Below are 24313 nucleotides of genomic sequence, written 5' to 3'. Positions count from 1 at the left end.
GAGAACTAGAAAGGCGAGGCTTCACCACCCATTTATCCCTCCGCCTTTCAACCAGACCCACATGTGATTATCGGCCAGGCTGGCACAATTAACTAACTCAGGCAGTGTGCTAAGTGCTTATGAACAACTGGGGCCACGTAGTCATTAGCTTATGTGTATCTTACTCATTTTATAGCAAAGAAAACGGAGACTTGAGAGGCTAAAGAAATAGCTTAAGGCCCCCAGACACTAAGTGGCAGCAGAGCCAGAATTTGAACTCAACTTCTCTCTCATCTCCAGAGCTTACAGGTGGTCCAGCTTTATAACTGGGAGCCATTGATTTGAAGCCAGGCTGCTTGGGTTCCATTCCCAGCTCAAGCTGTCTGGTCTTTCAGTGTGTCCTTTTCTGGATCTGTAAAGTGGAGCTAGTCGTAGTATTACCTGACATGCCACCGTGGTTGTTGCCTGTCCTGAGGATTAAATCAGTTACGGTGCATAGTGCAATGCCGTGACTACGTCACGCCTCTTACCCTTCTTTGCGCTTCTGTAATTTCTAGATTATTCTGGCTCTCTGCTGCCCCTTGACCCTGTCCTTTAAGCTTCAGTGAAGGGAGGTGTCTCAGATATTCTTGTTAGATTAGCTCACTAGTCTTGTGTGGCAGACACGACCCTGGCCAGTCCATCTGGTGCAGATGGAGGAAAGAGTCACAGTGAGAGGCAGTCCTTCTCTAAGTGCTGGAGGGAGAGTGTAGGGAGGATATGTGTGTGCTTCTAGCAGGAAGGGCCGTGAGGGCTCAAGGCAAGGACTCAAAACCAGAAGCTTCCATCTCTGAAAGACAAGGTGTGTGTGTACCTGTACACTCGCAGTCAGGATGTTGTGCACACGTGATTCCATAACACAACGTGTGTGTGTGTACACTCACAGTCAGGATGTTGTGCACACATGATTCCATAAGACAGGGTGTGTGTGTGTGTGTACCTGTACACTCGCACTCAGGATGTTGTGCACACGTGATTCCATATGCACCATGAATTTCCAAGAACGGACCTTAGTGTCGTCATCTAATGTAGTGACTTGCCCTGTGGCACTTGTAACACGTTCAAAGGCCCACCAGACTTACTGAGTTTCTCACCAGGTCTGTGGTCCAAGCATCTGTATTGTTTTGGGACCCTAACCAGCTAATACCCTTGGTTGGCCAAGTTTGGGAGCCCCTGGTGCTGTTTCTTCCCATGTCTGCGTGAGGCCTCTCCCAATCAGCCATAGCAGAGACATGGATATAGTTTGGAAAATTCTTAGGAGAAGATCACCCATGTACTTCAACCCAGTTGTTGGCAGCCCTGAAAAGTTGGATTTGAAGTACGAGTCTAAAAGTAGATGAGTAAAAGGATCCCATGGTAACAATAACAGAAGGACAGGGTTCGATCACCGTCGTTGGCGTATTTCATGACAGTTGACTGGGTTCCAAGGTTTGTGCTGGTCCCTCATCGACACTTGCGTATCCTCATGCCTCTGCCTGTGTGTTAAACGCACGAAAGCGACGACCAATACGCGGCACCTCGGTGGCGTGAGTTACTCACTGGGCTGCTAGCTGCAGAGTCAGCAGTTCTAAATCGCCGACTGGCCCCCAGGAGAAAAATGAAGCTTTCGACCCCTGTAAAGTGTGATAGTTCTGGACCTGCACAGGACCCCTGTAAAGTGAGATAGTTCTGGACCTGCACAGGACCAGTTGTGCTCTGTCTGCCCTATACGGTTGGAATGAGTCAGAATCGATGTTTCGTGTACAGACAGCTGGTAATGGGCCCTTTTCCCAGAGTGTGCAACTCAAGGGAGAAAAAAATGAATGAAGCTATAAGTCACATTCCCTATCTGTATCTGAGAATTATGATTAGAGTGGAATGTTAATATGGTTAACTACAGTGGCATAATATTGACATGGTTGCTAAGATATTTTGCAAGGCATGTCTTTGAGGCTGCTGTTGTGGGAACTGTGTGTGTGTGTGTGTGTGTGTGTGTGTGTGGTGGAGGAGGAGCAGGAACAGATTGAACAAAATAACAGATGCAGAACATGTGAAGTCCTCTGTCTGCTCCCAGTAGAGGCCTGAAATGCACCCCATAAAACATCCCCGTGTGTACAACTGATTTAGTTCCATCTTTCTAGAATGGGATCCGATTTTATTGTATTGCATTTTGAATGTGCTTTTGTGGGGACGACACATTAAATGTTGCCTAGAAACTGTGAGGCATTTCTTCCAGTGTTTATAGATCACATTTTCCTTGTGAGGCGTTGTAATGAGATAATGGTAGCAGTTCCCGTTGATTCTCTGCCTTTGCTTTTGTAGTGAAGCCTCTTGGCAGACACTTTGCTACCAGGACTGCCAGTTTGGATTGGAGGAGGTGGTGTACTGGTTGTGGTATTGTTCTAAAAGCCGCCTTTCCACCCCCAAAATGTCAGCGTGCCGAGATGACAAAATGTTCCTGATGCTTATTGTTCACAGAAACACGACTTGCTAAATTATCTGTGGGTGACAGTTGAGAGTCAGCACCTATAGGGTTGGACGTTTGGTACGCATTTTGGGTGGCAGTCACGGTGGGGGGGTGCAGTTCATGTAAATACCCTGTTTATTAGGAATTCTGAACTTGAAGTCAGGACCACCTGGGTCCCATAACCACCTTGACCCTTAAAGTCTATGGAACCATAGGCAAATTATCTAACCTCCCTAAGCTTTTGTTTCCGTATCTGTAGCCAGGGTGCAAGGATATGAGTAGAATGAATATACAAGTAAGTCGAGTGGATGAATCGATAATGACGGCCGTAAGTAAAGTGCTGAAGAAAGATGTCTGACACACAGAAAGGACTAAGTGACTGCCACCCCAGTCATGCTTAAGACAGAGAGAGCCGTGGAAGACTTACAATACGGAGAAAGCAGAACTAGACAAAAGTTCCAAAGTGTTCAGAGGACCTTCATGCAACATGCCCCGCTTCACCTCCTGATGGATGGGCGGCCATGCGGTCGAGGTGGAGGTCTGGCTGCCTGATCCATTGTCCACATGGGCAGGAGATGTGCAACGTGGTGCGTCTGCCAGCGTCATTCCCTCACTACCTCGGAGAGCCCTGTGGAAAAGTGGGCTATTGTTAAAAATTATGAGGTTGTATTTGAGAGGTGAAGGTCCTTAATGGTGCAGTATCTGGTGCCCCCCCCCACCCCCCAACCAAGTGATGAAGATGGAGGCAGAGATTGGAGTGACGTGCCACAAGCCAAGGAATGCAGACAGCTGCCAGGCATGGATTCTCGCTCGGGGCCTAGCAAGGGCACAGTTCCAGTCCCCTGATACCTTGACTGCAGTCTGGCATCCAGGACTTCTGTGAAAATCAGTGATCATTTGTTGCGGCAGCCACAGGAAACTAATGTGGCACTAACGAGAGCAGGGACCTCGCTCGGGGTCTTGACCTGTTTCCACACAGTGGGTCCAGAGCATTTGCCCGTGGATGTAAGAGAAGAGGGTACAAATGGATGTTTCAAATCCATATTAGTGAAAAATAAAGCTTATCTTTTAGCATCCTCAGGAAAACATCAAACATAAGATGGGGAATTCAGATGCTCTGAGTCTCCTAAGAGTAACCATCATCAATCTTGGTGGACTTCCATCTGCGTTTGCTTGCGTGTCTCTTCTCCGTAATGATTATATGGCAGGTGGAAAGCTGTGTATACTGGCTGCTGATATTTTTTGTTTTGGAATTCAAACTCGTTGGCATTGAAAATGGTCATTGTGGGTGCTCGTTGACGGAGCTGGGAGGGGGTGAAGAGCACTCCCTGCCCAGTGGCCCAGCCATTGCCATTTTAGAGCATTGTGGCAGAGGCAGAGGCGAGGACCGGTGGTTGCTGTCAGCAGCCATCAGGGAAGGCAGGACGTCCCTGCGCTGTGGGGAAGCAGTAGGAGATGGTTTAGAAACGCACACATTTCCTGAGCCAGGAGGCAATGGCAGCAGAGGAGGGACAGTTGAGTGAGGTGCTGGAAGGCTGGGCTTGGGAGCGCATAGTGCTCCTTAATTTTTTTCCTTAGTGTTTTTAAACCATGGCATCATTCTCGTTAGCGCCACCCAGTGGCTGGGGCTCCAGGCAGCCCCGGGGTTGCAGAATAGACTGCTCCATGGGGCTTCTGAGGAAGCAGTCACCAGTCCTAGTGAGTTCAAACCATCAACCTTCCAACTTGGAGTTGCATCACCTAGGGGCTCCTCCTCATTCTAGAATCGTTTGTTTAACCTCCAAACTCTTAAGACTTGCCCCAAGAGTGATATGGACTCTGTATTTCCTGAAACGTTGGGTATCAGGAGGGTTTGTTTGATGCTCTATGAATGTGATAGAAAAGGGTTTGGTTTCATCAGCTCTGATCAGGCTGTCTACCCTCCTGCCCCCAAAAACTTTTTTAATGTGGATTTTTTTTTTTAACTTCTGGCTTTGTGTGTTGGACATCTTGAGGGCAGTTGGGTTTTCCTTGCTTAGAATCTTTGCTTTGCATCATTTACATTTTTGCCCCTTTCCTTTTTGTTAACTGCCTGAAACATAGATTTTCATTTTGCTGTTGCACTTTTCACTTCCTAGCCCTCTTTCCTTACCTTAGCTCTAATCTTAAAACTCTGCATCAAAAACCAAACCTCACTCACTGCCATCCAGTCTATTCTAACTCATATGACCCTGTCATGTGGTTCTGAGACCATACATCTTTAAGGGAGCAGCCTCATCGTTCTCCCACAGAGCGGCTAGTGGGTTTGAACTGCCAGTCTTGAAATCAGCCATCCAAAGCCCTAACCCACAGTGCCACCAGAGCCCCTTAACCTTTCTCTGCCCAAACCCAAACCCTTAACTCACAGCTGAGTCAATTCCAACTGCTAGCAACCCTATAGAACTGCCCCTGTTGGTTTCTGAGACTGTAACTCTATGGGAGTAGAAAGCCTCCTCTCTCTTCCCAGGAGCAGCTGGTGGTTTTGAACTGTTGACTTTAGTGTTAGCAGCCCAGTGTACAGCCACTAAGCCACCAAGGTAGTATAGTGTGAATCATCAGAAAAATACTGATGAAGGCTATATAGACCATGTTGACTTATAGTCTGTTGAAAGGGCCTAGCAGTTTCCTGATTTCCGTGCTGCCTGCCGCCCCCTGCCCCCCCAGTCATCTTTCTTTGTGTATTTAAAGAAGATATTCCTTTCCTTTCCCTAAAAAGATACATACTTCCTTCAGTCCCCCACTGTATTTTATTTTGGAGGCATGGTTGGGGTAGACATTTCATTGAAATAGGAAATACCTATTTATTGGACTCTGTTGATTCCTGCGGGTAGGAGTGGGTGGGAATTGAGGAATAAACACAAGACCAGAGTAGCTCTATCCCTCCCCGCAGCCCCACGAATAAATTTATGTAGGTCACGTGGACATTACAGACATTTAGAGATACTTGGACAGTGTTATAGGTTGAAGCATGGTGAGGCCACCCGTACATGTCACAACAGCAAAGGACACGCCTTTGTCCCCCTTCTGCACATTGGTGTGGTGGCAACTCCATCATCAGAGTAGATCTGTGCTCCACGCTGTCTGCTGACTGCCACCTGCCACACAGGCAGTCTGGTGACCCAAATAGTTATGCACTTGATTGCTAACTAGGATTTGGAGCCCACCCAAGGCCTGGGGAGCTACTGCTGAGGGTGCAGAGATGGCACCCAGTTCTGTGCTGAAACACCGGTGGTCACCGTGCGTCTGAATCAGTAGAAGGTCTGGTTTCTCATCTGTGGAAGTAGATTGTCACACCTTTTCTCTAACCCACTCTCGACTGGACGTGAATCGCCAACCTTTCAGCGAGTTGAACACAAATTTTTAATTCCCGGGAATGCTTCCCTTTGCCAGCAATCCCTCGTCTTTGGGTCATTTCTGCATGTGTGAGTTTGTGTCTATTACTCTGTCACCGCAGCTATTTTGGGGTGTTGGAAGGGACTTGGTCAGGGCTGCTGACCAGATGTCGTTTTAAACAGAAACAGGAATTCATGCTTTCACCACCTGTGTTTCCTCAGCATGGACTCTTCTCGGCGTTTTGTCCCCTCCTTTTCTCTCTCGGTCCTGTCCCATCCAGTTCTTTCTCTTTTTGCATCTGGTTTTCTCTGTTTTCTCTCTCCGTTCTTTTCTTTCTTTTCATACGCCTCTCTTCTTCCCTCGCTTTCCGCTCCTCGCTGACCTGACGTTTCCCTGGCCGGTGGTGCCCATGTCTGTGTGGGATGATGCATCATGGATTGCATCATGAATGCATCACTAGCACGCCTCTACCCCAGCACCATGGGGGATCAGGGCCTGACGAGACACCAGGGGGCAAGGAATAGGTGCAGTAACTGATGGAAGTGCAGGCCTCTGTGCTACTCAGAGTCTGATTGCCTTCAAACCAAAGTACTGACTCTCTTCTCAACAAAACAAGCTCGCTTCCTGTGACTTTGAATATGTACATCCTTCGTGTAATTAAACCCTGGTTTGCCATTTGCCAAGTTCGGCCATAGCCTAACTAAGTGGGTGGCCCATTTAGCTTTAAGATCTGTAGATCCTGGCTTAAGCCTAAAGATTACAAACCACCTGGTCCTTTCATGACCCGTGAGAACATATATATAGTGCCCCCATCTACATCCTGTATATTTAGAGTGTAGTGGGAACCTCTGTACTACCTTCAGTGCAGGCTGCCACCTGGTGGGAGCATATATAAGTGCAAGAATTCGAAGAAGCAGCCCTTGCTTCCCCAATCCCAGAATAGAGACTCTTTGGGACACATGCATCCCACTAATCACAGCAGACTATTATCTGATGCACCCCCCCCCAATTTATTTCAAAATTCCTTTAATACCCAAAACAGAGTTAAAACAACAAAAACCACAGTGCGGCAAATGAATTGGTCTTGAAATAATTTTTAGGTAGAATATACACCTAGGGAAAAAATGCAAAGCATGTGACAGCGTCCACTCCCACCAATGCACCTTATTACTTGGTTCCTTTTCCAAGAGGCGGCGCAGCAGCATTGGGCCCTGTGTGCAGAGACACTGCATCTGGAAGCCTATACACCCCTGTTTATAGTTGTTTCTCATTGAGTAAAATGGTCATGCTTTTGATTTAGTGATGTTGGAACACTGAACACTGAATCCTTGCTCCTAAGGGGACATACAGTGTTACAACTGCCAGCATTTTTTTTGCCAATCAGTCAATATACAACCTTATTTTGTGTGTTTCCGTTTAAAGTCAGTGTACTATGTGTTGTCAGCTCATTAAACTCACGGCCAAGAGCACTGTGACTCGGGCCAGAGCAAAGCTTATCCACTCACAGACTTTCTCCATGACGTGTGTCGCCGGCTCTTGTGCTCCCGAGCGACAGTTGAGCCTGTGCTCAGTGGGTTGTAAGCAGTGCCATGCCCAGGGACGAGCGCGGGACTGAACGGACCACAGAAAGGGTACCGGTGTGCAGCCTGAGCGCTGGCACTCCGTGTCACCGCGCCGCCTTGCGCGACCACAGCCGCGGGCTTCATCTTTCGCTCTCTTCTCTGCTGTCTGCGCAGGGTCAGAAAGCAGCGGGAGTAGTGATTATCGGGTGCTAGTAGGAAAATTTGAAGAGAGAGAACCCTTAACTACCAAGGACCAACTGGGTATATAAGGGGGAGCGTTTCAAGAGTGGGAAAATGGAAAGAAAAGAGAAAAGGTTTTCCGTGAACTTTTGGGAAGGGCCCTCATCCATATCTCTGCATACTCCTGCTATGTGAATTTGAATAATTGCTCTACTTTTGATCATACGGCGGTCGCAGCAGCAGAAGGTGTGCCTGAAAGAACATTTACTGTCGCAGGGTGGGCGAGTCCCCAGGAGGAGCGCTCCAGGAGTGCTGTGGAGCTAAGGAAGCCCCCGGCATGGAAGTCCAAAATAGATGAGGGGCAGCTTTCTTCTTCACCGTGGCCTGGAACTGTGTGTAGACCTACATACACTATTTTTGGTTTTTCCTATTCAGTTTGCAGAACTATATAATTTTGGGAAGTTTTGTTGTTTTTTAAGGGAACAATACTGAACAAGGAGCTCTGGTGGCACAGGGGTTAAGTGTACAGCTGCCACCCAAAAGCATTTTGAACCCCCAGCCACTTTGCAGGAGAGAGGGGTGGCAGTCTGCTTCCGTGAAGATTGCAGACTTTGCACCCTGAGCGGGAGGTTCAGCTCCGTGCCATCCAGTCACTGAGCTGGAGTGCCCAATGGAAATGGGTTTCCGAGTGCTGGGCCGAGGACTCTGGGCCCGGATTGCCTGGTTTCACATCCCAGCTGGCCCGCTCGCGAGCCGGCTGTGTGCTTGGGCCAGGGCTGTGATTCTTTCTGTGTCTGTTTCATCATCCGAGAAGAGGCATGGTACCAGCACCCACTTCCTGGGGATGTTGTGAGGATGAACTGAATGGAAAACAGCAGAAGGACACCAGGCTTGGCACAGTGGAGGGGCAGCAAGAAAGAAGGCGGCCCTCAGGGAGACGGATTGACACCGTGGCTGCAACGATGGGCGCGGGCGAAGGAACAATTGTGAGGATGGCGCAGGAGCAGGCAGTGTCTCGTTCTGTTGTGCACAGGGTCGTACGTGGGTCGGAACCAACTCGATGGGGCCTCCGCTAACAACAAAACCCATTGCAGTGGAGTGGACTCTGACTCCTGCTAAATCCCTGGGTGTCAGAGTAGAACTGTGCCTAGATTTCCTGGCTTGGCCATTTGCAAGCAGATCCTCCGGCCATTGTCCCAGGGCACCTCTGGATAGGCTCATCCCACCAGTGTCTGAGTTAGCAGCCGGGTGCTTTGTCCACTGCACCACCAGGTGTTTGCGAAGGACCTGATGCTTGGTGGAGAGGCAGCGAAAAAGAGGACGACCCTCCACAAAATGGGCCGGCGGAGTGACTGCCACAATGGGCCCACCCAGAGCAATGGGGAGGAGGGTGCGGGGCCAGGCAGTGTTTCCTTCTGCTGGGCACCCGGTCACTGCCAGTCGGAACCAACTCCAGGGCACCTGCCGACGACAGTGGCATGAATGATGAGATGGCGTTTATGGAGAAATGGAATTAAAAGATAGAATTTTTTCATGCACTTTTTGATATCGCACTCAACACTCACACGCACTGACGAGGGATAAGTCAAACGTACTGCTCCCGGGGTCCAGTTCACGCACGCGTGGGTTTGCTCCAAACGAGTGTGTCCGCTGGTGTGTCATCGGTGGAGGGGTGCAGACTAGTGCTCTCTCAGGAGCACGCTTGGCTTTGTCTCCGTAGGGTGTCTGGTGGAAACTAACTCCCCAGGGGACCTGTGGGCCCGTTACTTTGAAGGTAGAGTCGGAGGCTCCCAGAAGGTTTTTGTAGCTTGTTTTTCAGGGATGCAAAGCAGTCTTCTTGATACATTTTCTTGAAAGATGCAGAACCTTCATGGTGGGTTATTAAGTTTCAATAAAATTGATGATAAAAAGCCGAGAGAGTTGTTCTGAGAAATTGTCAGTTACAGCAAGGCACCCATCTTCCGGAGTGGCAAGGGCTATCTCCTGAGATTTTCCTTTGGAAACTTTACCCCATCTACCCCCTAGCCATGATCTTGCTCCTTCAGATAGCGTTTCGTGATCTCAAAAAAGCTGTTACCTCAGAAGCGCATTGGAAAGGCCCACGATCTGAGTGTCTCCCATTCCCAAGCTGCCACTTTAGAGTGATACCGATCAGAGCACACGAGACAAGTCTTCGAGAGGATTAGAGAGAGAGAGAGAGAGACTGCTTTCTGAAGGATGAAGACCCAGCTATGAGGGTATGTCAGGAAACAATAACCTGGTACTTCAGTATTCTTGGGCAGCACCATAGTTCAAGTGCATTGACTCCTCTTCAGTGTCCAACCTCCATATGCATTGAGGCTATGGAAAACAGCATGGCTTGCGTTAGGTGTGCCTTAGTCCTCCTCAAAGTCACCTCCTGCTTTTTAACCATCTAAACAGGTCTCGTGCAGCAGATTTACCAAGTGCAGCATATCATCTGATCTGTCGGGTACTGGATCCAAGAAAACTGAAATCCTTGCCAGCTCTAGTCTTCTCGGTGTAAACGTGACTTACAACTCTGTGTAGTTCGTGGTGCATCTTAAAACAAACAGCCCAACATTTACTGCAAGTGTGTTTCCCTTTTGAGATTTGAGGGTGGCGAGTTTTCCTGAGGTCATTAAGCACAAAAACACTTGCATGACAGCTTATCTTAAAGGAAGCACTTAGACAATATGGAAGGAAATGCCAGTTTATTTACTCATGTTTCAGATGGGCCATATTTGAACATTTGGTTCTACAATGCTGAAGTATTAAGAATGAAACTGGGATACTCATCACTGGTCTTGAAGTCGAACCCACTTGGAGGGTTTTTGAAGACAAAGGACATAAAATTCTTCTTTTAACCAGATAGCTCTCTGCCAGAAGGCTTAGCTGTTTTCTCGTCTCTCTGTGGTATTATCTGGGAATTAGTCATAATGGTATGAATAATGATTTTGAAAATTGTTTTCTTGGCTACACTTATCTTACATTTCTTTTTGTAAGTGCACGGCAACAATGTGCTGTGGCTGGATCCTGTGCGATGTGGTTTAAAGGCTTCAGAAATGATACTGGATATGGTGGGAGGGAATCTTTTCCAATGTTGCTAGGGTGTGTGTGTGTGTGTGTGTGTGTAGCTAAAACCATTTGATGGAAATGTGTTTAAGAAACATTACTGCGCTCTAAGGCCGGGATGGCACAAAAGATGCCCTAACACATTGAATGCCCTGGTTCAGTATATAGTGCAGCCCTGTGTTCTGGAAGTGGATAAACAGAACATCACTCTTTTTGAAGCTTCCATTTCCCTCCTCCTCCTCCTCCTCCTCCTCCTCCTCCGCCACTTCAGTGGCACAATGACTAGAAATCGTATTCCTGCATCTGCAGCCCAGTGCTTTAATGGCTAGGCCTCACTCACTCTTGCCTTCCCTGGGCCTCCCTTTTCTGAAATTCACTTTTGCTTTCATCCTCCTGGCTTGATTGCCCCCATGTTAAAGAAAGCCTTCTCAATCCTGATCGTCGTGCATTTTCATCTGTGGTGTTGGACATTGCCGTTCGGCAGAGCTTTCTGTTCACCTTCTCGCAGATTCACATTTCCCTCCATTGTGAATTTAAATCCCTTTTCACAGGCTGGTAGTGAAAAGAACTTTTAAATAAAGATGTATTATCGAAAGCTGTTTCTATCTATTTAAAATGTCCTCTCTGAGATGACTTTATATCCTTTGATCCCATTCTCTTTCAACCCTTTGACTTGTGTGTGTGTGTGTATGCATGTATTTGTGCTTATTATAGATAGGAAGCATCTTATCAATGCCCCTGTGCAATTTTTCCAGAGTTGATTTTGTAATTGAGGAAAGCGATGACTTTAAGAAGATAGATGTGTGTGTGTGTGTGTGTGTGTGTGTGTGTGTGTGTACATGAATGAAGGGGCCTCAAAAATTTTGTGTGAAAGTTTTCATTAACTCTTAATTCCATTTTCCTAGAATTGTTGTGAAGCCCCTTCATACATATAAAATGTGCTGTGGGTTAGGCCTTGGGCTGTAGCTGCAATGTCAGTGGTTCAAACCCATCAGCCATTCCATGAGAATCTGATGAGGGCTGTGTGCTCCCATAAAGATGTACACTCCTGGAAATCTTATACGGAGTCCGTGTGAACCAGAACTGACTTAATGAAAATGGGATTTGGGGGTTTTCATGCATATACATATCCTTAGAGAGAGAGAGCGAGAAATGACAGAAACTGTCTGTGGCCTGCAAAGGCTAAAATATTTACTACCTGGCCTTTTACAATGAATGTTTGTTGGACCCCTTCCATAGGTTTAGCTCACTTTAAAACATGCCTGTTTGGGAGGGACACCCTCTCCCCCAGCCCCAAAAGTAAAGTTCTTAAATGTGTAAAGTGGTAAGTGTGGGCACCCTGCAGTTACCTGGTTAGAGTCCTGAAGCCAGCACCTCCTGGGCAGTTGGGTGCAGCCCTCCTGTCTGTGAGACCAGGTTTGTTGGATCAAATACTGGCCGAGATGAAGTGCATGTTGAGGGATAAGTGACTGTCGATGGGGTGTGCATGCTCCATGGGAAACACCTGCCAGTGAAACAGGCAGCGGGCGGCCTGGTAAACACGGGTTGGCCAAGAACTTGGCTTTCCTACCCCTGATCAGGAGTCACTGCCTGTGCTGGTAACTAGAGTAGCGTTGGAAGTCTGTTATCCATCAGTTAATTGAGACATTTGGGCGGGGGAGGGAGGGAGGGCGGGAAGTCAGAGTTAAAAGAAAAACAACTGGAGCTAAAAATAAATAAATACAAAAATATGCCAGCAGTACGGGTTGTTGCAGTGAAATGCCTTGAATTCCTCTTCAGCCTCCTTAGCTGGGGAATGCTAAAGCAACCGGAGAACTGGTGGGGTCAGGTTGCTGAGGAGCAATAAATATCGCATTGCTGGTATGAATGCCCCTTGTAGATTTTCACCTTCTGCCCCCGTGACTGTTAAACTTACATTGACCTTAACCCCCTGCCTCCCAGTCCCGCGCCCCACTCCGGTGCTTTTGAAGAGAGCACCTTCTCCAGCTTCTACGCCCCTAGAGCAATGGTTCTCAACCTTGCCAGTGCTGCGCCCCTTTCATACAGTTCCTCATGTGGTGGTGACCCCACAACCGTAAACTAGTTTTTGTTGCTAGTTAATAACTGTAATTCTGATACTATTTTGAATCGTCATAGGCAGGATGCATTTTCATTGTTACAAATTGAACAGCATTAAATCATAGTGATTAATTACAAAAACAACATGTAATGCTATATTGTGAAATATTTATTTCTAATGACAAGTAAGTGAAATTTGGTCTTGAAGCCTGGTGTCACATGGGTACCAGTCTTCACACCGGGTCCTCGTCTGTGGGCATGCCTGCATGTGGGTGGACCCGCCTGGAGACGGATAGAGGAGCGGTGTCTCAGTTCCTAAGACCGTCGGAAATACGTGTTTTCTGATGGCCTTAGGCGACCCCTGTGAAAGGGTCGCTCGACCCCCAGGCTGAGAACCGCTGCCCTCGATCACTCCGCTTGATTTGTGCCTGCCGAGTGACGTGCTGGCTGTCGATTGATCGGTCATCAGTGATTCTCACCTTACACTTTTCCACCCGCTTTGTATCCTTGCTGATCAATGGAAGCTGACATTCGGTGTCTGTAATTTTCTCTGGAAAACAAAACAAAAACGAAGCGGAGTAATATACCGGGGGCTGAGGGAGAGAGGATGTCCGAGTCTACGTGTCATAGGATCCCCTCCTGCCCAGACCCCCAGTGATTGCAGACCCCATACAATCCAAGTGGCGCAGCGCAGCTGCTCCCTGGGCGGTAGGTCCTTGTGGTGACAGCGTGCTTTGAAAATTCATTCGCATCAGCTCTGCAGTTAATGAAAGTATTTGCTTTGCTGGACGTCAACACAGTGGATCCCCGTGTGCCCTTTTCTCCCCACTCGTCTCACACCACATTGGAGAATCCCAAGTATTTGAGAACGTAAGCCCTTTCTTAGAAACTGTCATCACTTCTTATTTCTGCCTTTATTAGCATAGCTGCAGTTCTCCCTTCTTCACTGCCCCCTCTAAAAGGAGGGACATGGGGTTTCAGGTGTGAGTTGGCGGGAGTGCCTTTTGACTGTCCTCTGTGCGCTGGCTCAGGTAGTTTAAGGGGCAGCTACCCCAAACCACACCAGACCCGACTCACTGCCATCGGGGCACTTCTGACTTACGGTGACCCGAGAGGACAGGGCGGAGCCCACCCCCTTGGGTTTCCGAGACTGTGTAACTCTCTTCAGGAGGAGTCTCCTTCGAGTGGCTGGTGGTTTCAGACTTCCAACCTTGTAGTTCACAGCCCAACTCTTAACCACTGTGCCACCCGGCTGCCTAAAGGACTGTTCCAGGGTTGAGGAAATGGTGTGGGAGCCACTGCCGGCCCCTGGATACAAAGGAGGGAGGAGGATACAACTCTATACCCACCCCACCACCCCACCCCCGGCCGCGTCAAGGCAGAGGTTAGCCTTCCCTCCACCTCTCCCCTCTTGATCGCAGTGTGACACCAACTGTCCCTCCCAGCACTTGGCTTTCCTCTGCCATCCTGCACCCCCCTGGATAGGACACACAGACAATTCACGAAGGTGGCACCGTATTGGGGAAGCTCACGTCACAAATCCTCATCCGCACACACGAGGGGGAAAGCCCATCTGCCTGAAGCAGCACCTTACCTTGGCCATGCTCGTGGGTACATCTCCCAGGTCCGCGGCCCCCCTTGAGCCCCTTAGGTGTTGAGAAATGCACCAGCAGTACCCACTGTGCAAGCAGCCTCCTGAGAATAACTCCCTGGGGCTGCGGCCTCAGCTCTCTCCACCTGCAGACTACCTCCTAGGGTTTCTTGTCTGAACACCCACAGATGCAGTGATCTGACACCATTCTTGGAGTCACGGCACCTGCTTGCTATTCCTGTGACTCGTCCTGTGGTGGGACTGGCCCTGGGAACCAGGTGTCAGACCAGAGAAACCAGTGTTCCTTCGGCTTGCACAGGTTGTCTCAGAGTGGTTAGTGCTCGGCACGGTCAGAGGGGCCATTACTGTTCACCCCAGCTCTTCTTTAAGATCCTGTCATTACGAGAGTCAATGGGGAGGCAGCCGGAAGGCTCTGAGTCCTGCTACAGGGCTCAAAGGCGCCCTGGTCCTGTCCTGGGTGATGAGTTTGGCTGCTTGCCATGAGGTCAGTACTTCTAAACCTCCTGCTTCTCTGTGGGAGAAAGGTGAGTCTTTCTCCTCTCTCAGAAACCCATTGGGGCAGTTCGGCTGCCATGCATAGTTGCTGTGGGTCAGAATTGGCCCAATGGCAGTGAGCAAGCTAGAGGTCAGGGAGTTAGATTATGGAAGATTCCAGGGACCTCCATGGTTGCATGACGCTAGTCCGTAGGGCCCTAGGAGTTAGGCGGTATGTTAAATGTAGACTTGGAAGCAGCATCTTGCTGTAGAGCAGTGGTTCTCAGCCTTCCTAATGCTGTAACCCTTAATACAGTTCCTCATGTTGTGGTGACCCCCCCCAACCATAAAATTATTTTCTTTGCTACTTGATAACTAACCGCTGGGTAGAAAGTGCTGGGTGGGCCCATTGCCATTCAGAGGGACTCTTAAGAGGCCACACTCTTCACTGTCTTCTGCTGCTTCCTTCTCAAGAACAGAAGCGTGTGCCTTCCTGTCAGGCAGAGACCATTGTGAGCTTGAATATGCTGGTTGGACAGGGTGCATCATCTCCAGGTGGATCCGCCCACACGCAGATAGGCCCACATATGCATACCCGGTGTGAACATTTACCCATGCTACACCATGCTTCAAGACAAAATTTCATTGATTTGTCATTAGAAATAAATATCTCACAGTACATAATTATATATTGTTTTTGTGATTAATCACTATGCTTTAATGATGTTCAATTTGTAACAATGAAAATACATCCTGCCTATCAAATATTTACATGATGACTCATAACAGTAGCAAAATTACAGTTATGAGATAGCAACGAAAATAATTTTACAGTTGTGGGTCACCACAACATGAAAAGCTGTATTGAAGGGTCACAGCATGAGGAAGGTTGAGAACCAGTGCTATAGACCCATCCATTTTGTTCTGGGGACAAGTATCTCTTACTGGTTCCATGATACATTTCTTCCCTGGCTTTTTGAATGTTGATGAGGGTCTTTTATTTCGTACTCATTTGTATTTTTGTCTTTATATTATTATTGTTTTATCCTTACCACCTTATTTCAATTTTGTTTTTTACCGTTTCTGTAGGGTTTCTCCGTTTGTGACGCACAGAGGAGTGGATGTGTAATGATAATAACTGACACAAGGGTTGATAGAGGGGTCAGGGGTGGGTGGGTGGGTGGGTGGGTGGTAGGGAAGGAAAGAGGATTTCCAGAGTAAACAGTGAAGGCGGGAGGGGGGAGGGAGCACTAGAACGGACTGTGATTGCACAACTAATTGTAAAGGCAAATGATACACGAGAGTGTTCTAAAATGGACGTGGTGATTGTACAATTCTTCTTGATATGATTTAACGATGGAACTGTTAAATTGTATGATGCGTAAATGATGTGCCAATAAAACTGTTGGGGAAAAAATAGAAAACATGAATAAACATGAAGAAATTGAGGAAGTGGGGAGGATGTATTTGTCTTGGACCTTTTCCCGAATGTCCTTGCTTTTGAAAATTCCTAGTGAGCTTCCAGCCATTGAAAACTCTACCAACCCTACCAAGCATAGTGTTCTCGCTCTCTTGCTTTCTCTCTCTCTTTCCCTCCCTCCCTCCCTCTTCCTTTCTCTTCCCCTCCCCCTTTCTGCCCTCAAAGGCACTGCTTTGGGCATTCGGTGATCAACTTCAGCTTCCCAAGTGTACTAAACCCTGCCCGGCTTGGCTAACCCATGGGGGGGTGGGGGGGACTGAGCTGTCCTTCTGAAAGGCCAGCTCTCATGGCTTTCCTCTCCACAGCTTTGTTGGTTTTGAGTTGGCCTTGAAAATAAGGCATGAGCTTGTTTCAGACTTGGGCTTGTTCTGTGGTCCATGGCCTGCCTTTTGCTATCCAAACAACTCATCCCCTGTGATGGCCCATCCTTGCTTGTTCCATGCCTCTCTGCTTTGTTTTTCTCTGTTATCGTCTCAGTCTGCAGAACATCCCCCCACCCTCCTTTGTTGTCATTTTGTGCAGAAGCCCTTATATGGAGGGAGTGACTGGACATGACTACCCCCAGCCAGGGAAGAGACACACAAGGCTCTTGATGTTTTGGGCTGCTTCTCTTCTGAGCCTAAAGAGACACAAAAATCTGTAAACACTGACTTCCCATCTGGCTCAAAAAGCCAAACTTACTGCCATGGAGTCAGTGCTGACTCATAGCGATCCCCCTGTGGGCTTCCGAGACTGTAACTGTGGATGGGAGTCAGAAAGCCCAGTCTTTCTCCGTCGTAGCTGCTGGTGGTTTCAAACTGCTGACCCTGCGGATCGCAGCCCAGCTCGTAACCACTGCACCACCAGGGCTCCTTCCGTCCGGCCAGGTGCCTGCCTTTTTTTTTTTCCAATCTCACCCTGGATGCTTTGGAGCCAGGAGACGTAGGAAAAACCGGTAGAGTTGCTTTTGTCAGAGATTGATTTGCTTGTGGAAAACTTTATCTTTCTAATTCTGTTGTGCATAATTTAAAGCTTGAAAAGGCCTTTAAATCTGAAATGATATATCTTCTCTCAGTGCATCCTCAGTTGCTTCTTCCTACCCCCGGAGGGGGAAAGGGCACTTGATAGGTGAAGAGCCTACAAGGGCACTTCAAAAGTTCACGGTAAAAAGGGAAGTAAAAAGCTAGTATTTTCCTTAAGCTTTTTGAAGTCCCCTTTATTTAGATAGTGACGGGTTTGCCCCGCCCCCCCAAAACAAAACAGCTGGCTCTTGATAACTCCTTCCCTGTGTATTCTACCATGATTCCATCTTCAGCTTTTTGGGGGCTCTGTTTTCCACAATTCTCACTTCCATTGAGTTGATTCCGACTGGCAGTGACCCTGTACAGGCTTTGTGAGTGCTCATCTCCATGGGACTGGTGGGGCACCCTGGCATGCAGTACACCACCAGGGGTCCTTTTGTTTGTCCTAGAAGGTTCGCATTCCTCATAGTCATCTTGTTTGTCTTCAAGTTCAGTTAGGGATTGGCAACGTAAAGGAGAGCCTGCCCTATAAGTGAGCCATGGTTCTAGTCCAGCGATTGGTTTGGAGCAGGTTGAGTTTTAGCAAGTGAACGCTACACTGTGAGGACTGTGGAGTGAACAGGTTGGTTCTCCGGCTGTAGAGTGCTGGGGAGGAATGTTCAGATAGACTAGACCCTGGAACATTCTTATTTGAAAGGGATGACGGGGAATTCTGGAACAGATCAAATCCATTCTGCAAATACTTACATAAGATCAGCAACCTCTCTCCCTTATTAGTCTCAGTTTCTTGTGAATAATCCTTGATCTGATCTTAGATCACTGGCTGTCCAGACCATTCTTAGACTTGAAACCAGATCAGTTGGCATGATCTGGAAAGAGATATGGGGCAGGCTTCATTGAGGCTTCAGAAGTGATGCTTGAGTTTTACTTTGAAGGATTAAAATGTCATGGGAGTTGGAGGGAGTCACTCTACATGACAGCAGATGCTTTGGGCTTCGATCTCCAAGGTCAGCAGTTCAAAACCATCGATCCCCTCAAGAAAAAGATGGGGATTTCTATTCCTGTAAAGAATTACAGTCATGGAAACTCACAGGGCGGGTCTACCCTGCTCTGTAGGGTTGCCATGAGTTAGCATCCACTCAGTGGACTTAAGGGTTTTTTGGGTTAATACTCCATTTTTTACCCTTCACCCTTCAGTTTTTACACCCACTGGAGAATCCTAGATATGTACGAAAATAAACCCTTTCTTAGAAATGATCACTGCTTTTTATTTCTGACGATGATATAATACATGCATTTTCCCCTTCTTCTCTACCCATTTGGGACGTGACATCTGTCCCAGTGTGAATAGGAGATGTGTGCCTTCCTCCTGTGTCTCTGGGGTCAGCAGACAATCCTCTAAGCCCACGTTAGTGAGTCAGGCAGTAGACGGACAGCTACACGGTTGAGGAAATAGCGTGGGGATGACAGCTGGCCGCCTGGGACCATCACGGAGAGGGAGAATCCAAGTCCATGCTCATTCTTAAATTTCCTAGCCTTGTAGTCGAAGAACAGTTCTTAGGAGTTAAGTTTGGATCTACCTGTAATGGATGGTCTAACTAAGGTCTTATCTCTTCACTGCAGGAGGGGACTTTGATCCAGAGACTTCTCCAGTCCTTCCTCCTGGCCATGGTGGCGACTTCCCTGTTAGCAGCCTCTCGGTAGCAGAAGACACCTACAGGGTGAGCTTGGCCAAAGGTGTCTCTATGTCTCTGCCATCATCACCCCTGCTGCCGAGACAGTCCCACCTGGTACCATCAAGATCAACCAAGAAGTCTCCAGGTAAGCAGGTGACAGAGCTTTCTGAAACCAGTTGCCTTCGTTTTTCAAGTCATGTTGGGGTTAGGTGCCCCGAAGTCTGTTTCAGCTCATGGTGCCCCGGTATGCTCCAGAAAGAAGTGCTTCCTGCTCTGGCACCACCCCGAGTGGTTACTGTGTTGGAACCCATGATCCCAACTACTGTCTAGATCCATCTCCCTCAGGGTCTCCTCTTTTTCACTGATTCTCTACTTCACCTAGCACCATGTTCTTCTCCAGGCCCTGGCCTCTGCTGGTAATACACCTAAAGTACGCATGACAGACTCGCATCCTTGCCTTTGAGGATCTTCTAGCTACACATCTTCCAGAACTGATTGACTCATCTTCTAGAATCTCGAAGTTTCTGGTATATTCAGCGTTGCTGGCCAACACCATAATTCAATGACGTCATTTTCTTCGTTCAGTCTTATTTATTCCATTTCAGCATGCATAGGAGGCAGACGAAGAGACCATGGTTTGGGTCAGGAGTACCTGAGTCCTCAAAGTGCCGTCTTTGAGATTTAAACAAGCTAAAAAGAAAGCTAATGTTCAGGAGAAATCTTTTAGAGGAAGGCTTTTTCGTTGCTACAGTAACGTCTAGACGTAGAACATCTGAAGAGAAAAATTACAATTTGGGCAAATTCAACCCTTTAGTTTAACTCTTTCATCTGCTTTGAAAGCCTCGGCTCAACTTTTACAAAGATCCAAGATCCTGTGAATGTTAACATTAACCATCCATTTTATTTTCTTTTTGAGCCATTTCATGAGCTAGAAAGCTATAATCCAAACTCATTTTGGTGCTTTTAAAGGTTATGATTTTAGGCAAGTGTAATCTGAAGACAGCCTGTTTATTTATGACTAAGTATTTTATACTAGTGCATTTGACATGGTTACATCATCCAGCATTTGAGCTGCTATAAAATTTAATTGTTTGTGAAAACAAAGGGATGGAAAATGTGGAGGCAAAGGGCTTATAGCTTGCTTTCAATAAAATATTTTGGCTTCACGTCGTCTTTGTCGGGGTGGAGATCCTTTGTTTTGCCACGGACTAGTTAGATAAATACATATTTTAACATTCTTCGCAGGTATACAAAAGTATCCACTTAAAAGTCATCCTGCTCTATCTGATCTAGCATGTAATTAACTCACTTCTATTGTAATGGCTGGTGAGACATGTGACGTTAGCTGGTATTGATTTCATGGTCCATAGGCATGCTCTCCTCACCCCTGATCTATCTATGTCAGCTTTGTTCGGTTAACATTACTGAAGAAGGTAAAGACAGACCAGTGCTTACCTTGCAGGCTATGTGTTAGCTGTGAGGAGAATCTTACACTGCAGATACCTGGACTCCCAACTTCTTTGACGCTTGCTGAATGTTGACTTATTCAAGGCAGATTATTTGATGATTGGTCATTTGACAGCACAAGGAATGCTCTCAACTCACTCACAGTGTCTCTAACATGTTCCCTGAGGCTGTGAAATGGGCGTTTGGGTTTCTGATTTTTAAAATACTTGTTTTACTTGAGATGTCCACATGACTTACTGGGTAGCCATTTAGTGAATAATTCAGTTTTATGTGGTTGTAAACTTAAGAAAACTAATTAGAGCTTTGATGTTAGAAACGATGCTATGAGTTGGTCACTTGTCTAAAATCTTCTGTTTAGCTAGAATAATCTTAGTGGGACAGCATTGTTTACAATCATTAGTTGAAACTTGGAAACGATTTTGGTATGAAATGATTTCCTGTGCGGCAAAGGGATGTGACCTGCTTATCAGTATTTGGGGAAAGTCCTGGAATGCCCTCTTCTCCCTTGGACCCTCCCCCACCCCTGGAGCTCTTTGTCAGATTTCTTCCCTTCCTGCAAGGCCTTGTTCCCACACCGCCTCTGGCCGTATCATCCCATTTTGGTCACTCTCTTCTTGTTAAAAATGCTCCCAGCATGGTACTTTGGATCACCAGCCATGCCATTTTTCCTTGAAGTGGTATGTCTGTGAACTTCCTAGGTCTGATGCCTGGACGCAGGGGAGATGTGCATTTTATTGATACCAGATAGATAAATCCTGGATCCTTAAAGGGCCTCCTTTGAGGATCATGCCTAGTCTCAAGCTGTTACTTGTGCTCTTGGAAAGAAACTCAGCTCACTGTCATCAAGTGGATGCTGGTTCATAGTGACCCTATAGGACAGAGCCGAACTGCCCCTGTGGGCAGCTGTCCAGTCGGCAATCCAATGCTGTTTACGTCAGTGGTGATAAAGTATTCAGTGGAGACTGGATCGATGTAGAGACTCAATAATGGATTCAGGGCTCCCACCCAAAGCCTGTAGCTTTCTACAGTCCTGGTGCTCAGAACATAAGCTCTCATCCACTGTTGCACAGTTTCCCTTCCTGTCCTATGCAGAACCCTGGTGATGCAGTGGGTACGTGCCTGTCTACTAAACAAAAGGTGAGCCCTCAGAGCCAGGGTTTGGTCCAGGCTTGGTGAAATCCGAATAGGTGCATTTCTGAAATGTGTGTGTCCTGGCAGAAAACCCAGAATAGGAAAAACGAATGGTTGGAGCCCTGGATTGGGACTGGATGATTGCCGGGACTGTGCGTCTGCCACCATCTTTGAGCTGGGTGCCCTGCCAGCCTAGAAACGTGGTTGCTATGCAGTGCTGTGTTAGCAAAGACTACTGTCAATCAAGTGATGATGCTTCAACATTAGAACTACAGGATACTTTGGAGAGACCCCAGGGGATACTGCTCTTCAGGCACAGCTTTATTAGTTGTAGCAGATGGCAGGTTTGTTTTCACGGTGTTTACCAATGGCCTAGCAAACGCGGGAGGTGTGTCTACCAGCAGGGTCTCAGCGAGGCTACCCGGCAGGACATACATGTAGGCACAGAATTCCTCACTCCACCTTGTCTACTCATCTATTCTGGCCCAAATTAGGTGTCTTTGGTCTTGAGAAAATACCTCAATGTATTTTTCCTCCCCCAAGAGCTATCTTTTGTAACTTCTTTGCAAGGCCTAGAGAGATGAATTGTTCATGGGCATTCGTTTTCGTGTGCCCACCTGCCAGCTGAAAAGATGGAGGAGCCAGTCCACCCAGAGGTGCTTGGGAGGAGAGGCCCCAGAAAACCCTGTGCAGCACGCTTGCTCTCACACATAGGGTCGACAGCACCTAGTTTGGGGAAGTTCTGCCACATTTGACTTTTTATTATTATTATTATTTTATTAAATACTTTTATTGGGGGCTCTTGCATCTCATCACAATCCATACATTCATCCACTGTACATCCAAGCACATTTGCACATATGCTGCCATCATCATTTTCAAAGCATTCTCTTCCCACTTGAGCCCCTGATCTCAGCTCCCCATGTCTTCCCCTTTTCTCCCCTGCCTGTCCTCCCTCACAAATCCATGATAAGTTATAGATTATTATTTTCATCTTACATTGTCCTCCATCACCCCTCACCAACTTTCCCATTGTTTATCCCCCTGAGAGGGTGTTGTAGGTTGATCCTTGTGATAGATTCCTCCTTTCTCCCCCCACCCTCCCCTAATCCTCTTGGTATCTCTGCTCTCCTTGTTGGCCCTGGGGAGTTTATCTATCTTGGATTCCTGTGTGTTTCTGGCTCTTATCTGTAGCATGTGCATGTTCTGGTCTAATCCGATTTGTAAGGTCGAATTGAGGTCATAATAATGGGGGAAAGGAAGCACCAAAGAACTAGAGGAAATTTGTGTGTTTCATTGATGCTATACTGCACCCTGACTGACTCATTTCTTCCCTGAGACCCCTCTTTAGGGGGATGTCCAATTGTCTACAGATGGACAATGGGTCTCCACTCCATGCACCACCCCACCCACCATTCACCTTGGGTATGATTTTGTTCTGGGTCTTAGATGCCTGGTACCTAATCCCATCGACACCTCATGATCACACAGGTTGGTGTGCTTCTTCTATGTGGGCTTTGTTGTTTCTCAGGTAGATGGCCGTTTGTTTATCTTCAAGCCTTTAAGACCCCAGATGCTATATCTTTCGGTAGCCGGGCACCATCAGCTTTCTTCACCACATTTACTCATGCATCCATTTTGCCTTCAGTGATTGTGTCAGGAAGGTGAACATCACAGAATGCCGGATTGTTAGAACAAAGTGCTCTTTTGTTGAGGAAGTACTTGGGTCAAGGCCCAATGTCCATCTGCAATCTTAATTCTTAACATGTAAATGGAGTACATAGTTCCACTCCCCTCTCATTATATGTATATTTACAAATGTGCATGCCTGTATTTAGACCTCTAAATGTCCTTTGCCTCCTGGTTCTTTCCCCTATGTCCTTTTACTCTCCTCTTGCCCCACCGGCATGTTCGGCCTTCAGTCGGGTTTGCAGTCTGAGCCCATCACGCTGCTGTGAAACACTAAGAGCATGCAACAGAGCATCAAGGGGAGCAGAGGGATGAACTCCTTGGGGAACACCAAAAATAGACTTTGGAGACAGAGTGTGGCACCCCATCAGATTCGACTGGATAACACTTGTAAAGGCCAACAAACAGACCTTTCAATTTTTTGTCAGTGGCTTTTTGTTGTTGTTGTTTTTATTGGTCTTGACTTCCTTTGTTGTTTTATTTGGCTTTGCCACGTTTTTTGCACTTACTAATGTATCTGCATGTTTATCTAGATAGATAGACAGGGCACATAATCCGGCGATGAAAAGAACAGAACCGATGGTTCCTGGGGGACAGGGGAGAAAGGAAGGGGGGTTGGAACCAACCCATATGACTTCATAATGATTGGAGGAAACACCCTCATGTTAGATGCTTTCCATCCCAATGGTAACTGAATAAGCACTTACTTGTGTGCCCTCCAGATTTACACAGCAAATTTGCATCTTGTGACGCTAACTTGACTTCAGAAGCTGCGTAATTATAATTCAAAGCGAAAAGTCAAGGTCAACGATGATTGCTTAAAAATAGCAGTGACTTTGAATACATCAGACTACAAACCCTATCTCTCCCCACACTCCACCCGACAATGTCTAACACACACAGATGTCTGTTTAGACCATATTGCTGAAAACGTATCCAGAGCCTTGAATGTTCTACCTGCCTATAAAAATAGTTGACATATGGTTGTGAACGTGCACTGGATTTAAAAATATCCAGCTATTTTAAACTAGCACTGTTGCTGACAACATTGCAGTAACTACACTCGTGTGTGTGCAGGGCCTGTAATGTGTATTGG

General features: G+C 47.2%; 1 protein-coding gene across 1 annotated transcript in view; it reads left to right on the top strand.

Moving 5' to 3' along the window:
* Positions 1-24313, top strand: part of TANC1 (tetratricopeptide repeat, ankyrin repeat and coiled-coil containing 1) — a 296536-nt gene that overhangs the window by 129574 nt on the left and 142649 nt on the right. Inside the window, exon 4 of the mRNA XM_045298122.1 lies at positions 18878-19075. Within this exon, the coding sequence (XP_045154057.1) occupies positions 18878-19075 (198 nt within the window). The remainder of the gene's footprint in view (positions 1-18877; positions 19076-24313) is intronic.

Source organism: Echinops telfairi, unplaced genomic scaffold (genome assembly GCF_000313985.2).
Source record: "Echinops telfairi isolate 266 unplaced genomic scaffold, ASM31398v2 ScPeMD7_4;HRSCAF=17, whole genome shotgun sequence".
NCBI classification, from domain to species: Eukaryota; Metazoa; Chordata; class Mammalia; order Afrosoricida; family Tenrecidae; genus Echinops; species Echinops telfairi.
Note: the sequence above shows the minus strand (reverse complement) of the source record. Positions and strands in the feature narration are given on the sequence as shown.